Raw genomic sequence first — 16371 nt, forward strand, 5'->3', positions numbered from 1 at the left:
ACAGAACTATTGTAATATTTGCTGCCATTTCTGCTGTCCTCTTGGCCAACTTACTCTTACAAAAGACATTTTTAATGTTAATGAGATTTTTTTTAACTGCATAAATAAAGGTTATATAAAGGTCACTGCCAAAAACTGATTGCGGCTTCTATCTTGTTACACGAATGCTGTTTGTGGCTCAAGATAACTTTAAGTGATCCATGAGGGATGCCTTTGACATATGTTTCACATATTATAGCCCAACAAGTTACTTATAGCAGTTTAAATACGAGCAATCAGTTTTTGGCAAATACCGGAAATCAGTTTTTGGCAAACGATCACTTTTTGGCACAACACCGACGGCCGCCTCGGGTCTCTCCTCTTGCTTCACCTTTCCCTCATCCACCTGCTGGCCTCCACCACTTGCTAATGTTACTGCCCGGTATGCCCGATGGCCAGCCCAGCTATGGTCGTGCCATCAGTTAACCCTTCGTGTGCCAACTGTGGCACGCTTGCCCAGGGTTGCCGACCCCTGCTATATACTTACTTTATGGTTGGTGATCCTAGGGTACCATCATTATCAACATATAAACTTATCACAAAAAGCAAGAAAAGTTTTCTTTGTTTGATTATTTCTTTGTTGTAACAAAGCTTCTATCAGCCTCCCGTTAACAATCACTTGAACTGTGCAAACTGAGAGGCCAGCAGCTTGTTTCTGGTTTGCGCATGCGCATTGTGGATAAACCACGGCTGTTTGACAGTAAGCTGATAGGAGAGCGGTCCTGTTTTCACTGCTCTGAGAGTTATGATCTGAGCTTCGTATGGAAACACAGCTAGCATTAGCAAGTCGACGAGCTTCAGCTTCTTGCTAACAGCCTTGGCCAACATATGTGATGTAGAGAAGACAGAGTGTGAAAACGTTTTTAATCACGCCTTTAGAACATTAGCAGATGACGACGGAGAGGAGACAGGCGCCAATAAGACGTCTATTAAATAAATCAGATATGTTTTACAAGTTGTTTTGCCAACACTCCAACTTCATTTTTCATTATTACTTTGAATCACCCCTGTAGATATCGACAGTTAGCCATGTCACACACTGTTATATTGTTAAAAAAATCAAGAAGTAGATGTAGTTACGTGTTCTTTACATATAGAATAGGCTCTGCTTGCCTTTCTGTAAAACTCACCACATGTTACTGGATCACGTAGCAGAAATGAACTTCCTCTGTAGGGTGTCTTGCACAGAGTGAAGAGCTTTACTGTCTGGGAGGGGCTTAGAGTAGAGCCGCTACTCGCCAACATCAAAAGGAACCAGCTATGTTGCCTCTGACTAGTGTGCCTCCTTAGCACCTCGAGCCAGGTTCAATTGGGATGAGACCCCGGGGCAGACCCTGGACACACTGGAAGTTAGGTCTCTCTGTTGCCTTGGGAACACATTTGCATTGCCCCAGAAGAGCTGGAGGAAGTATCTGGGCATGAAGGCCTTTTATGTCTTTTCTTTTTGCAACACCATCCCCCTCAACTATAAACCATATTTAATACTAATTAATACATTTTAGCATTATAATATGTTACACTGAATGTTGTAAATATAGTAGGAATTTTATTAGCAGGTAAGCTTTCTCTGATTATTCTGGTGTGAGTATTTACAGTAGATCTGGAAGCAGAACCTAGCAAAACCAGTCAAAGTAGGAAGTGCATAAAGTGCTACAGTTTGTTAGCATAGCCCTGGTTCCCCCAACCAAACACTGGTGGGTTTTTCTCAAAGGCGTTTGGATTATTTCAGAAAATAAGCTCTGAGCTCTGTAAGCTCAGTTTCATGTTGTTCAGGAAAACACTCCACAAATTAATGCCAACATTTTTGAAATGTAAACTTTTGGTACTTGCCAAAATAAAAACCGTCCGACCGTGGCTCAGGGGGTTGGGAATCGCATCTGTAACCGGAAGGTTGCCGGTTCGATCCCTGGGCTCTCTGTCCTGGTCGTTGTGTCCTTGGGCAAGACACTTTACCCTACTTGCCTACTGGTGATGGCCAGAGGGGCCGATGGCGCGATATGGCAGCCTCGCTTCTGTCAGTCTGAACCAGGGCAGCTGTGGCTACAACTGTAGCTGCCTCCACCAGTGTGTGAATGTGAGAGTGAATGAATAGTGGCATTGTAAAGCGCTTTGGGTGCCTTGAAAAGCGCTATATAAATCCAATCCATTATTATTATTAAAAAGCTAAAATTACAGATTTATATGTAATCACATTAATAACAAAGGCTTTTACATTGAACACCTTCACTAGCTTTAGGTAAAGCTAGTGAGACAAAACGTTCATTTCGGCTGCACTCACAAAGGGGTCAGCAAAGGAGGTCGATCTGTGTTTGATACTGACAGATTTTTACACTGGATGCCCTTCATGAAGCAAATCCTGAGGCATTTGTGTCTCCTCTCTGGACTGAACTGGGATCTGTTGCTTGTTAGGTGACTCTATAAACCACCAGATTCCACCCAGCAGCCCAGACCATACAGAACAGGAATGTTCAAAGTCCGGCCCAGGGGCTGATCGTGGCCCTAGGTCAGATTTTATATGGCCCCTATACACTACCTTAAAATGTATTATTTATCTCCTGTTAAAAAAGTGTAATTTCTCTTTTCATCTCATGGTGGCAGCACCATAATGTTTATGTTTAAAAAAAAAAGGCAAGAAGGACTGTTGGCCCCTGGGGGATTTTCCATGAATGAATATGTTACTCTTGGAAAAATGTTTGGACACCCTGGATATAAAAGTTACGCATTTGCATTATGTTAACTTTGTCACCATCCACATTTTACTTTTCCAACATTTTCCTTTGTGCATGGACATAACGGTTTCAGACTTATATGGAAGTACCAGTGGTTTGGCAGACAAGCATACTACAACAGCAGATGCTTGTCAAAAGGCAGGTGGTTGTAATTGGCAGACCTAGACTATGAGACTCTCTGTAGATCTTGAAATCTTGGACTTAACAACTTGTAGTCATTGTAGTATTTTAGATACATGATAAACTGAGAAGTACTGCCTGCTCAAAAGGTAGTGACTTACAAAAGCTAGGCTAAGTATAACCTGCTTTGTAGAACTATCGATGCATAAATTATAGAAGCATTTACTGAGGTCACAGATCAACTGAGCCCTCGGGTTGTTTTTTCCCATCTTTTCTTTTTTGGCATCCAGAGGAGTCATTGCCTGCTGGCCATACAAAACATGCCAATATCACTTTTTGGAGCCAGATGCTACATCTGTCTTTATATATAGTTTTCTTTAAACAGTATATTTCGTCATATGGAAATGGAGAATAGGCGAGGAAGCCATCCTAGGCAGTGTACTGAGCATCCTCAATAAAAATCAATAAATAAAATAAAATGCATTTTAAAAAGCTGCAACACAATGCAGTGTATATCAGACAAAACTGCAATGGACCCTTTGCAGGAGCAGGTTAGTGGGGTTTATTCTAAATAATTGTAATGTCAAACATCATGTCCACCTCATGGTTTGGAAGTGGCTAACAATCACCAATTCATCAGCTTAACAAGAGGTGGGAGTATCAATATTAATAGTATCAATACCGGTATTGGTATTAGATGAATACTAATGTGATATGATACATTGTTTCTATCCTGTAAGTTCAAACAGACCTCAAACATGGACTATGAAAAATGTCTGAACCTTTTAGTGTTGACTGTCACGTCTATTTTGTTTATTGCCCAAAGCACACTTAAACATTTAAGCAACGAAGTCGACCCAAAGTGCTTCAGAGACATGCACACTTACATTCCAGGTCTCTAAAAAAAATCCACTTTCTAAATACATGAAAAACTCTTTTTTTCTCATTATTTTTTAGGCATTTTAGCATTTGTGTATTACTGTGCTAACTAATAATTGTGGAAAGTAAAATCAAAGTGATTTAGTGGCCATTAAATTTTGTGTGATGACTCATCTCATAAATCATCACACACTGGTCTCCTCTACATAATTTGCCTTTACAGGTTAAAAGCACCAGTATCAATATTGGTATTGGCAACAGTGACCTTGTATTTATTTGTTATTGGATTAATACCACAATTTGCAGTATTGCACAGCACTACTGACAGAACCAAAGGGGCAAGTGACAAAGTGAACAAAGTTATGCTGTATCTGTTTGTTGCAGACAGACAGTGTGCTGTTAGACGTGTTAAAGAGAAGCAGGCTGCTGCTTCTCAGTGCAATGTTCAGCTCTTTGTTGGAGCTCAGCTTGGTCTATCACTTGGAGAACTAAAACAATTTCCTAAAAGAGGATAAAACCAGAATACTTGCTTTGTTAAAAATTAATAAAATAATTAGTTAAAATAGGTTAAAAGTCCAAAGACATGCAGCTTGAGGGGATAGGTTAATTGATTAATCCAAATTGCCACTAGGTGTGAATGTGCGAATGAATGTGAGTGCGAATGGTTGTCTGTCCCTGTGTGTTGGCCCTTCGACGGACTGGCGACCTGTCCAGGGTGTACCCTGCCTCTCGCCCTATGACAGCTGGGATAGGCTCCAGCGCCCCCCGCGACCCTGAAAAGGATAAGCGGAAGCGAATGGATGGATGGATGGAGGTTAAAAGTAACAATAAGCTGTTCCAACATTTAAAAAAAGAAAAGAAAAAAACTTCTCCTTAGTAAAAGTGTGTAGAAAAGATCCATAATTTTATGAGTTTAAAAAATAGGAATCCAGACTAATTATTAGACTTGACTTTGGTTTCACAAACCTAATCTAACTGTTTTTATTTTCCTTTCTTTATGATTTATTACACCGGGGCTTAAAAAAACACGCACGAGTGCACTCTTGGTTGTATTTGTTGCCTAGCAGCATGCACTGTCTCGCTAATTTGCCCTTCACAGTCTGTGGCAATTATGAAAGAGCATTCCAAAGAAAAGGCACTTTCACCCACATTGAAATAATAAAATTAGAACATCAATAGAGACGTGCAGTCAGCGCAAGACCACCGACTGCCGAGCAGCTTAAGTTCATAACAAACAAAAAGGAGCTGAACAGGAAATAAATCTTTGTTCTGATTCAGGGAGCTTTCCTTCCGAAATCAATGTGAAGAAAAAACTGGAAAGACATCCTGAGCAAGCCAAAGAACATCAAACCAGTGGGATTCTTCTTCAGAAGACATCCGCATACAGCATACAGCAGTCTAATTCTTGACGCTTACTGGTTTGATTGACGTATGTAAGGTTAAACAAGTATGTCACACAGAATCAAAATCTCTTGTTCAGATCATGATTGTACATCCTGTGGATTGCTTCTGCCCCACCTCTCCAATACTCTCCTTCTTGTAAACATGAGACACAGTGGACACATTTCCTCTATCGTTACAAGCTCCATAGAAACCACTTAGGTCATATCTCTATGCCTGCTTCCAAGCATACACATACAACAAGTGAATATTGGGTTTAAGCATAAATGGTTTAACTGCTGTAATACAGTCGGACATAACAGAGAGACAAGAAAATATGAATTATTCCAGTTTAAAGATAGCTTTGCATACGTGTCGTTGTGGCACAGATTTATTAAATGGATCCAAACACTTTAAAAATTGCAGATCACAAGTTTATTTTGGTGATTTTCTTTGCACCAGTGACACGAAACCCCATTTTACTCCATTATCTTCACCATAACCAGTAACACAACAAAACAATGAAACAGCAATAGAAACACTCAGTGAAATTACTCCCATTATATCAGGACATCGGGGTTGCTCTTTTTTTTTAAATACTTTTTTTTCTAGGTTGTAGTCTATTTTTCTGAAATTTGAGGACCTAATCAGACAGGGGCTTCTAAGGTGCCAGTGCAAATTCCTCTCACCTCAGCCCTTCACCACTCACTCGCTGCTACTGTGTCCGCCTGTAAACACAAAATCTGATTGGAGTAAAAATAACGAGAGGGGACGTGAGGGACCAATCAGAAAAGGGTCTTTGTTCGGAGTTCAAAATAGAGCACTTGAAGCCCAACTGTTGCCTGGAGACACAGATTGCAGGCAATTACGCAGCCAGATTACAGTGTGGAGAAGGGAGGTGATACTGTCAATGGAGCACAAATTACTGTGCGTCTGTGCGTGTGGGTGTGTGGGTGAGAGTGAGAGTGCGTGTGACTGTGTTCAACACAGCAGGCTTAGCGTATGTGTAGATGTGTGTAGCTGCAGGTACATAATTGTTAATGATTCTCTTTATGAGCGGAGAGCCAGGATTCACGTGCGGTTCACACAACATCATCACCATCATCACTAAGTACTTTGAAAGCCAGTACCGCTATTTAAAAAAATACAAAACACAAGGCAAAAACAACATGAAATAGGAGGAATAAAAACATACATTTCTAAGAACTGAGTGTATTTTCTTAATGCTAGTGGACAAACACAGTCTACCCGGTCAACAGCTATGTCTCTATGCTGCACTACGAGGTGTTTACGATAACTACGTGCCTTATGGTTCAAGTCTTGGGGCCTAAAAATACCTCTACAGCTTATCTTCTCTGAAAGCTTTTCAACATATTAAACAAAGAGAAGTAAAGATGGAGGCAGTAGATGCCACACCACATTTCTGGATCTGGTCGGTGGTCAAGAAGACACACTTATGTTCATGCTTATGACTTCTTTTCATTTTTTGACAGCATCCAGTCTCATATTAAACACACAGGCTTTCTGAAATACTGCAAATGTACTATATGTTGGGTTACTGAAAATGAGGTCTGATGACACCTTGTCTGAAGCCCTGATGACAACCCGAAAGATGGACATAGTCAGTGCTGGATGGGCCTCCTTGTAGTCTTTTCACTACAAGGAGGTGATAGCTGTGAGCTTACTGGTTCAATCACTTGTTTTTTTAGGCATATTGAAAAGAGCAAGTTCATTTAGTAAATTATGGTCATTTTAAGTTTCAGAAAATGTTATGAAGTATTGGCTAATGGCTTGTAAGCGTACAGTTTCGTGGTCAGAGCTATCAATCAGTGGGCGCATCCAGTTTGAAAACACCAAGATGCCAAAAGTGCTAATCTGGAGGCTTGATGAAGTCACGGTACGGACATCCATCTTTTATCATGTCTACAGTTCAACAGGATCACCACATGGGTGTGTTTTATTCACTTTGTTATTTTTGCAATGACTATTAACGTTTGGACTGAGGTTCTTTGCAGTGCTGTGCAACACAAACACATTATCGGTCCTATCGTTCTAGTATCGATCCAGCAACAACACCAGCGTTGGTATCGTTGGTGATTATCAGCCTCTTTCAAACCATGAAGTGAACCGTGGTCCAGCTTCAGATAATTTTGTCAGTTTGTGCGATGACATATACTCACTCAGAAACAAAAGAGGAGCTTTGTCTGAAATCTTTCTGTCTCTGCACCCACTTTCATCGAATCCACAGCTACACCTAGATAGTGAGCCATTACAGGTACCTGGGCATCACTCTGAACGACAAAATGACACTGAATGATTTCATGTGCAAAAAGCCCAATCATGAAGCTGATTGAAAATGTTTTATTCATCAGCTCTAAATAAACAATGATTTGTTGGTTTGGCAGCCTCGGTGCAGATAACAAAAGACGGTTGGAAAAGAGTGTTAAATGTTCCCAAAACACTGTTGGCATCGAGTTGAATGACATATTTGTAAGATTAGAGCCACTCGGAGGGAAAAGGCCAGTCTGTCCAGACCCTCAAAACTCTCTTCATGCTTCATGCAAGGCTTCGCTCCTTGCTGCGGGGGAGGGGAGAGGATTTGGCTCTTCTTGCCATTTCAGATCATTGCTATGTATCTTTAAAAAAACAAACAACAAATGTAGGTTTTATATGTGTAATGTAAATCTGAGTTGTTTTTTTTTAGTTTTTTAACATCCTCTAATGTATTTATTTATGTGTTTTTTTCACTAAATCATAATATATGTGGGTTTTCTTGACTGGTGCTTGTAAACAAAATCACATCCCTAGAACTACAGAGAGGCTAGTCAATCCAATCCAGTCCAATCCAATCAAACTGCAGGGGTCTAACTGTAATACTGAGGTGACAAAACAGCCTCCATCTGAACAATCTGCATGTTGAAATAACACATTTCCTTTGACAGAGGTAAGACAAGAAGTTAAGACCATGCAAAAAAAAAAAAAGGCCCCAGGACTAGAACAAAAGCCTTATAGCTCAGTCGTGATCTTTTTTAAGAAGCGGGCTGCACATTTTCCACCTTCGACAAAGTAAAGGGCACCTTCCCCTCCTCTGAACCAGGTGGCTTAGTGACCACATCCCTAACATCCTTAAAGCCCCTCCACTTTGACCCACACTCTCTTCTCCCTTCCACTCCCCCTGGTCTGTGGGACAGCCTCTCTTTCAAGTTGGCCTTGGGGAGGATCCAAACAACAACCCCCATTGCAGCCAGGGCAGAGCCGAGGCAGGAGAGCCCAATCCCGGCTGCGGCGCTGAAATGCAGCCCCTTGTTAAAGCTGATGGCCTGCGTGTCCACGAAGAACAGATCTCCCTCTCCGAACGACTCGATTTTGGGAGGAGTGGAGTAGCCGACCGACAGTGTGGCAATACCTGCAGTCAAGATGAGGACACCCAGGGCCAAGGACACCTAAGGGTAGACAGGGTAAAGAAAGGAAGCTGAGGTGGTCATTTTTGCAGATATGGCTATTTAATTTTTGTATAGGTGGCCCTGTTTGCTCAGTGCTCTTCACTACTTGTTAAGAAAGGTCATTTTGTTGTTTGTAATGCAGAAAAATCCCAATTGCCACACGTGCTGACCTGGAATCCCGCTGCTTTACAAATACCAGCACATGACTGCTGTTCATCATGAAGCTTAAAAATGCACTGTATGCACTACATTATATGAGTAAAGTCGCAGAGAGAAGTTTCTGCATTTTCAACCTGAAACATCAGCAGAATTTCACCTCAAAGTAGAAGAAAAACAATGATTAAAAAAGTATAATATTTGGCCATTCGTGTATTTGGGAAAATGATGCAAAATTATACAACCCTGAGAGCACAAACCTCTGCCAAGGCAGCTTACTCTCTGGGCAACATTTACTTTTAAGGGAATAGTATTGTGCTTTCTTTCCTTTGTGCTTTAACATGTTTGCAGTGCACTAAAAATTAGAAAAGGACAGCATGATGGATGAATGCTTTAATTACACAAACATTATGTAGGAGTAGGTAATGAAGAAAAATAATAGATAAATAAATGGACATCGGCTTCGGCTTATCAGATAATGATTCTACAGTTGATTTCTAAGTACATAGCCAGCTCATTCTCGTTCTCTTGACAATACTTTCTTTAAAGCTGTAACACATTTTGGGGTGAATATGAAAGAAAAAAGTGACATCGGAGGTCCAATGTGTCATGATACTAGGAATCCTCATATATCACCCCCTATAAGTCTATATGTCGGCCATACAAACAATGGCAGTAAGAGACATAATTTTAAATAGTAAATATCATTATTATCTTTTTGACCTTCAGATCAACCTACTGACCTTGAAGGAAAGGTCAGAGGTCAAATATGATATTTGAAACAATAATACAGTACTTTCTATATTTTGACAAAACACACCAAATTTGTAAGCATCAAATTTTTTGTTAGTTTTTGAAATTATTACGTTGACCTTGAAGACCCTTGTGGACGTATGCCAAATTTTAATCGATTTTAATAGATGGAGACTTTGGACTCAACCGAGCAATCAGATGGCCCCACACCTCCCTGAGCCTGGTTCTGCCGGAGGTTTCTTCCTGTTAAAAGGGAGTTTTTCCTTCCCACTGTTGCCAAAGGGGGTCATAAGATTGTTGGGTTTTTCCCTGTATGTATACGAACCAGCAAGATCAAGATCAACTGAAAGTCACAAAGGAGCCCAGGGTAACAGCTAAACAGCAAAAGGCCTTTTTAAACACTAGCTAATCATTTTTATCAGTCCAACATCAGAATCACATTCAACAATAATACTACAGGTCACCTGGAGAAGCCAGAAGGCTGTTGGAAAAAATATTTTATGGGACACGTCAGACCAAAATAGAACCTCCGGGATTAAATAGGAAGGCTCAAGAGATTAGAAAACACACGATTACAACATGACAACCTTATATCATCTATGAAACCATCTATGGTGGAGGTAGTGTCATGATTTGGGCTCATTATGCTAAGTCTGACAGCTTGTTATCAATGGAACAATCAGTTTTATGAAGTTTACTAGCATGTTGTAATTAAAAATGTCCAGACATTTATCTGATACCTGAATAAAAAAAATAAATGATATATAAATCATTTGCTTTTAAAGGAAGGAGTCAAACCAATGACCTTAGCCCAGCAGAAATGTTATTGAAGGATATAAAGCAGGGGTGTCAAACTCCAGTCCTTGAGGGCCGGTGTCCTGAAACTTTTAAATGTGTCCCTGGTAACCCCTAACCCTACTTAAGTAAATTTAAATAAATGTACGTAAATGTAAGAGTTTGGAAAAATGTACTTCTAAAAATACTTTTATTGCACCATGTTCATTCACTCACGAGCTGCTGTAACATGAATCAAATAGCTGAATTACCACCTCAGCATGCAGTCAAGTTCTATAGAGTCGTGCTAATGACCTAGTAAATATATTTAGGTGTGTTGCAGCAGGGACACATGGAAAAGTATCAGGACACCAGCCATCGAGGACTGGAGTTTGACACCTGTGATCTAAAGCATCAGTTTATACGAGAAACTAACTAGTATTGCAGAAATAAAGTGCCCATGTACATAGCATTTGGCCACAGTTGTGAAAATATGTAATGATGGTTTAATTTCTGTAATTATACCTAAATATATAAATATAAACAATATAGACACTTTGCAGAGTTATTACACCAGTGAAGCTCACTGCTGGCAGCTGCAAACTGCCAGTAAGAGGCACCATGTGTCACAGAGGTGACACATTCACTCCTCAGGGCACCACGGGGCTGACAGGGCATCAATGTGTGAAGACGAGGGCTGTCCAGTTTTATGTGGAAGAACTCAAAAGTCAATTCGACTGAAAAGCCAATGAAGTAAAAATGTATATTGATTTTAACTTTTCATGGATTTAGCTGTGAAAGGACCACATCTAATTTTTTTTTACACCGTAAGCCTCATAAAAGAATTCATCCCCTGAATTATTTGATGCAGCTGTGAGTCATATAATGATCCGAGGTCAAGTTAATATTATCAATATTATTTTTGGAATTAAAATTTTAGTACCATAAACACAGTAAAAGAGGAAATGTAGCACTTTATTGTGCCACAGGAAACATTTGAAAACCATGTCATGGTATGTACAGAGAACAGTAGCTTTACCTTCCAGACTGCTGAGTTCCACCACAGGGCTGACCTCTGGCTCTGGACGAACCCCCGATCCTCCGGGTCTCTCTCCCACATGGAGGAGGAGCACTCTTCATAGAAGTGGTGCAGATAGGAACGAACCCCAAAACGAAGACAGCTTGAACCTGCCTGGAAGGAAGTTGTGACCAAAACGAGAGAAAAAAAATCACATTTGAAATAAACACATGAATCATCGTAATTTTTATGGACAGAATTTCTAGGCATAGCCAAGTGGCGGAAGGCTTTCGCTTAGTTGGTCTCAGCATCTGATCTCTGCTTTTCACAGATGATGTGGTTCTGTTGGCTTCATCAGGTGATGGCCTCCAGCTTGCACTGGAACGGTTCGCGGCCGAGTGTGAAGCGGTGGGAATGAGAATCAGCACCTCCAAATCTGAGGCCATGGTCCTCAGTCGGAAAAGGGTGGAGTGCCCACTCCGGGTCAGGGACGAGCTCTTGCCCCAAGTGGAAGAGTTTAAGTATCTTGGGGTCTTGTTCACAAGTGACGGGAGAAGGAAGCGGGAGATTGACAGACGGATCGGTGCTGCAGCTACAGTGATGTGGACGCTGTACTGGTCCGTCGTGGTAAAGAGAGGGCCACTCCTCACTTTATCTCTAAGGTTATTTACCGGTCGATCTGCAACCCTACCCTCACCTATGGTCACCAGCTGTGGGTAGTGACCGAAAGAATGAGATCGCGGATACAAGCGGCAGAAATGAGCTTCCTCCGAAGGGTGGCTGGCCTCTCCCTTAGAGATAGGGTGAGAAGTTCGGCCATCTGTGATGGGCTCAGAGTAGAGCCAACTTGTTTGGTATATATTTTAATTTATCTTAGTTTCCAAGATATAGTTATCAATCCATCAGTCACAGTGCCAAAGTAATTAGCAGGTATGTTCAGACTATTTTTGCTACAACTTTGTTATTGTTACACTGACTTTCACGCAAACATTTTCTTTATGAGAGCTTCCTGTCATCTGCCTAACTCCAAAATCACTACTTCAGCTGTAATCAGATCAGAATGATCACCGGTGTTAGCGCAGCTCACCTCACTGCCGGAGGATTCTGCTCCTGAGCCAGAAGCACAGGCCTCGGAGCACAGAGCCATCTCTCTCCTTGTACACCTACAATAAAGATAGAAATTCATATGATAAGAATGGTGATACACAGCCAGCCGTACTTCTGAACAGACTGATTTGTGTACATATCAGCTGCCTGGCTGTGAACACAGACATTGTTTATCTGCTGAATATGGATTCCCTGCAATAAAAACCTTCCCTCCCTGCAGAGACTCGTCATAAATCCTTCACCCGTGTCTTCAGGTTGCCCCAGTTATTGTTGCCGCATGTGAACGATTGACGGCCCTGAGGTGACTCTATCACCACCCACGGATGAGTCACACATATGCAAGTGCGTGTACACTGTATTCATGTCCCTCTGTTGTTATTCTCCTAAGGCTGTTGGGTTGATTTATTTCATTCTTCAAACTGTTTCCCTGAGCTGTGCACAAACGCCAGAACTCAGTCTGTAGCACAGCAGTGGTCTAATCCGACTGCAGTATCAATCCTGATGACTAAATTTGAAATGACCAAATGACGGAAAGAACTTCCTGTTCAGGTAACGTTACATTATTACCTTCCTTTGCTGCTTAAGCTGAAAATAATGAGTTACTAACAAAAGTGATCCAATATACCACATCTCTGTTTGGTGTCTTTATAGCTGTAAGTTGATATGATAAAAATAAAACTAAGACACAAAGAAAGCATGCTGGAGCTGAACATGATGCGCAGCATGTTTTTATCTTATCCTATGTAAAGCACTGAGAAAAAGGGTTTTGCAAAGCATTTGCCTACATTTTCTTTCAAATAAACAATTCAATAAGGGAAGACTTTGCCAGCCAAGGGTCTATTTCTATGGTTTGATACCCTGTTTTATCTTTCACTGGAACATTACCCTTAATTGATTGTAAAGTTGAGATAGTTAGACGTATGAGCCCCCTAAAACACAAATTCAGAAAATAACAAATACATATTTTTATTTCCACCTTTACTTTTAAATGTGTCTGCAGAGCAGTGATTACAAACCAATTACATTTACTAACCTTCACATTTGTGGCAGCATCTTTAGACTTTTGAGCTTTTATTGTCATTGTGCAGTTTCTTGCACAGCGAAACTGAGTAGGTGGACCACAAAGGTGCAAAAGTAAAGGAAACAATATAGAAATGGGAAAAAAGCAATATATATGTATACATATATGTGAGTAAACTATATACATGGTGTATACATAGAAACATTGAAACAGAAACATTGTGGGGCTGTATACAAGGGCATACTTTTATCTCATAATATACTCACATAACAACTATAGTTACTGGTTATTTATTATTATCCCACTTTTTCGTGTTGCAATATTAATTATAATGCTATAAAATACCATGTCTGACTTGATGCAGTATTAAAAATCTAATGATAAACAAGTGTATAAAATTGGAGCGCTTATATTTAAAAATTTTTATCTACATTTGGAATACTGGGAAGTTTAATTTTACATTAGCAAAATTTTGATTGCAGGACAGTGCTAATGGTGTTTTTATTTATGTAAGGGAGCTCAGTAGTTCATTCACCACTGCTCAACAATTCAGCTATGCTTTAAGATTAAAAAAAAAAAGCCACTCATAACACAATAACTCAAAGTTTACTGTTTGTTCGTTTTGGTTAATTAAATTTTAAAACACTGATACTCTAGTAATTTTAAATAGGAACACTTTGAAGCACTAGTAAGGTCAGAGCTACGGGAGCCACTTCTGATTAATCCCACTGTGCTGAAATTGCCTATAATAAAGCCAGAGGTGGAGAAGAGGGCATCCCCGAGATGGTCCTCAATGAATAAAGCTAAAGGGCTAAACTAAAACTAGACACTGAAAGCAGAGTTAAAGGATTGTCTCGTTGTGGTGGTTAATGGTATGTGCAGGGCTTTTAAAACATAGTAGTTTCAGTTCTAAGGCCCAACTTTTACTTTGAAGGCTCTCCGGTTTTTGTTGCATTTTTCAAGTTTCAGTACCACTTGGTGGTTAATCAGCGAGTGTTTGGAGACAAGTGGCCATTTTCCATAAACACTACAGGCAAGTGCAGCAATGTGATAAAAGCACTCACAAGGAGGTTTTTGGTTCATCACCCTATTTGTGACTAAACCTTCAGCAACGTGTTGGGAAATAGACATTTTTCCCCAGAGCAGTTGTCAGGGATTCACTGACTGGTCTCTAGTGCTGTCTGACTGAGACCTAAGGCTCAATGAAAACTTTTTAACAAAAACTGACAAAGCAGTCCTCTACGTACGTGGAAGTCCACTGATATTCTTCATTATAAGTTCTAAGATTCAATTCAATTCAGCTTTATTTATATAAAATATATAAATACAATAGTAGAAAGAAAACACCAAACAATCACTTAAACATCTATGAGCATGTGCTTGGGGGCAGTGGGAAGAAAAAAAACCTCCCTTTTAACAGGAGGAAACCTGAGGCTCAGGGAGGGGCGGCCATCTGCTGTGAACAGTTGGAGGTGAGGGGTGGAAGACAGTGGAAGGGAGCCAGAGAATAGCAATGACAGCGAGAGAAAAGTGAAAAAAGGTGAAGAAGAAATACTCAGTGCATCATGGGAAGCCCCCGGCAGCCCAGGCCTACTGCAGCATAACTAAGGCAGATTCCAGGATCACCTGATCCAGCCCTAACTATAAGCTTTATCAAAAAAGACATTTAAGCTTCATCTTAAAAGTAGAGAGGGTGTCTGTCCAAAACCAAACTGGGGGCTGGTTCCACTAAAGAGGGGCCTGAAAGCTGAAGGCTCTGCCTCCCATTCTACTTTTAAATACCCTTGTAACCACCAGTAAACCAGCAGCCTGGTTTAACCCAACTAAACACTTATTGTTAAAATCAGAATTGAACACTATTGACCTTGCTTACTGTTCTTACTACTGTTGTTGTTGTTGTTGTTGTTGTTTTTAATAGTATGGCCTACATAATCAAAAGGGTCGTTAAAACAAGGAGCTGTCCATGGTGCTAGTAAGCTTGTCTCAGCTTTCCAGACAAGTAAAAAAAAAACAAAAAAACACACACTTTTTATCTGACCGTTTCTTATAATGCTAAAAAGAATGCAACAGGCTATTTACTGGAGTACACCGATGCAGGAAATATGATTTCAAATTCATTGAATGCTCACATTGAAACGGGAAAAGAAAAAAGGTCGCCCTCAATCTCACTGCCGACATTTTCTTCTAAACGGTCATTTCAACTCACAGACGCAAACTAACCGCCGGCACTGAACACCAGTGAGTCATCGCGGCCATGGAGCCTCTCAGTCCATTTCACACTTTTTCTCCATCGCACTTCAGCTACGGTGATCTTTCTCTTTCCTCACAGCCTCCTTCTTTTGCTGTAACCGACTTTACAAGCAATGAAGGACGCAGTCTTACCCCTCCTGGCCGGAGAGCTCTAGGTTCTCACTGGGGATCCATGTGCTGTCGGACCGCTGGATCTCCAACGCTGCTGCTGCTGTGAATCAGCCGAAGATAGACACTGAGCATGCGTGAGGATGGGGGGGGGGGGGGGGGGGGGAGACAAAAACGTGGAAACTTAATTAAATACGACATGTGCTAATCTACGATCTCTCATTTTTGGGAAAGATGTTGAGTATTTACTCCGCTGTTTTGTCTTATGAAAATATGGAAACATCTGTCCTCACAATGAATCACATGTTTTAACCAGATAACACGATTTCATCTTTAAAGTATGAGTGACTGCTGACCTTTAACTTTCTTCACATAAATAAATAAATAAATCATCAAATCATGCGGAATTTAATCCAAAAAAATCTGTAAAATTTACTGAAAGAAATATTTTATCCCTTTATAATTTTTTTAGTATGAAAAGGAACTCCTTGTTTGAAAAAGAAAACACAGTATGCCTACATATACAGCGAAAGATTAAACATGATCCTCTCTGAACTTGTCTGGGTGCCACAGATTCACTACCTGCCTGAAGAG

At 40.5% G+C, this 16371-nt stretch overlaps 1 protein-coding gene across 1 annotated transcript; it reads right to left on the reverse strand.

Annotated features, from left to right (window-relative positions):
• Nucleotides 1–5925: 5925 nt before the first annotated feature.
• nrsn1l (neurensin 1-like) lies at nt 5926–15904 on the reverse strand. Its single transcript, XM_086280828.1, has 4 exons — nt 15802–15904; nt 12379–12454; nt 11313–11465; nt 5926–8590 (listed from the first exon to the last, which is right to left on the reverse strand). Exons 2-4 carry the CDS (start codon nt 12436–12438, stop codon nt 8177–8179), a joined length of 627 nt encoding a protein of 208 aa, XP_086136954.1. The 5' UTR covers nt 12439–12454; nt 15802–15904; the 3' UTR covers nt 5926–8176.
• Nucleotides 15905–16371: the final 467 nt, after the last annotated feature.

The sequence above is a fragment of the Aulonocara sp. 'chitande type north' Nkhata Bay genome, linkage group LG22, assembly GCF_057382095.1.
Source record: "Aulonocara sp. 'chitande type north' Nkhata Bay isolate Kocher_YH1m ecotype deep benthic linkage group LG22, A_spYH_male_GT1.1, whole genome shotgun sequence".
Lineage (NCBI taxonomy): Eukaryota > Metazoa > Chordata > Actinopteri > Cichliformes > Cichlidae > Aulonocara > Aulonocara sp. 'chitande type north' Nkhata Bay.

Bases quoted from the DNA above. Each gene is read 5' to 3' on its own strand.
- nrsn1l (XM_086280828.1), bottom strand. From the start codon at position 12,438: ATGGCTCTGTGCTCCGAGGCCTGTGCTTCTGGCTCAGGAGCAGAATCC. The intron at 11,466-12,378 runs GTGAGCTGCGCT...ACTTCCTTCCAG, and splicing joins CAGAATCCTCCGGCAGTGAG to GCAGGTTCAAGCTGTCTTCG. The intron at 8,591-11,312 runs GTAAAGCTACTG...GTCTACCCTTAG, and splicing joins GGAACTCAGCAGTCTGGAAG to GTGTCCTTGGCCCTGGGTGT.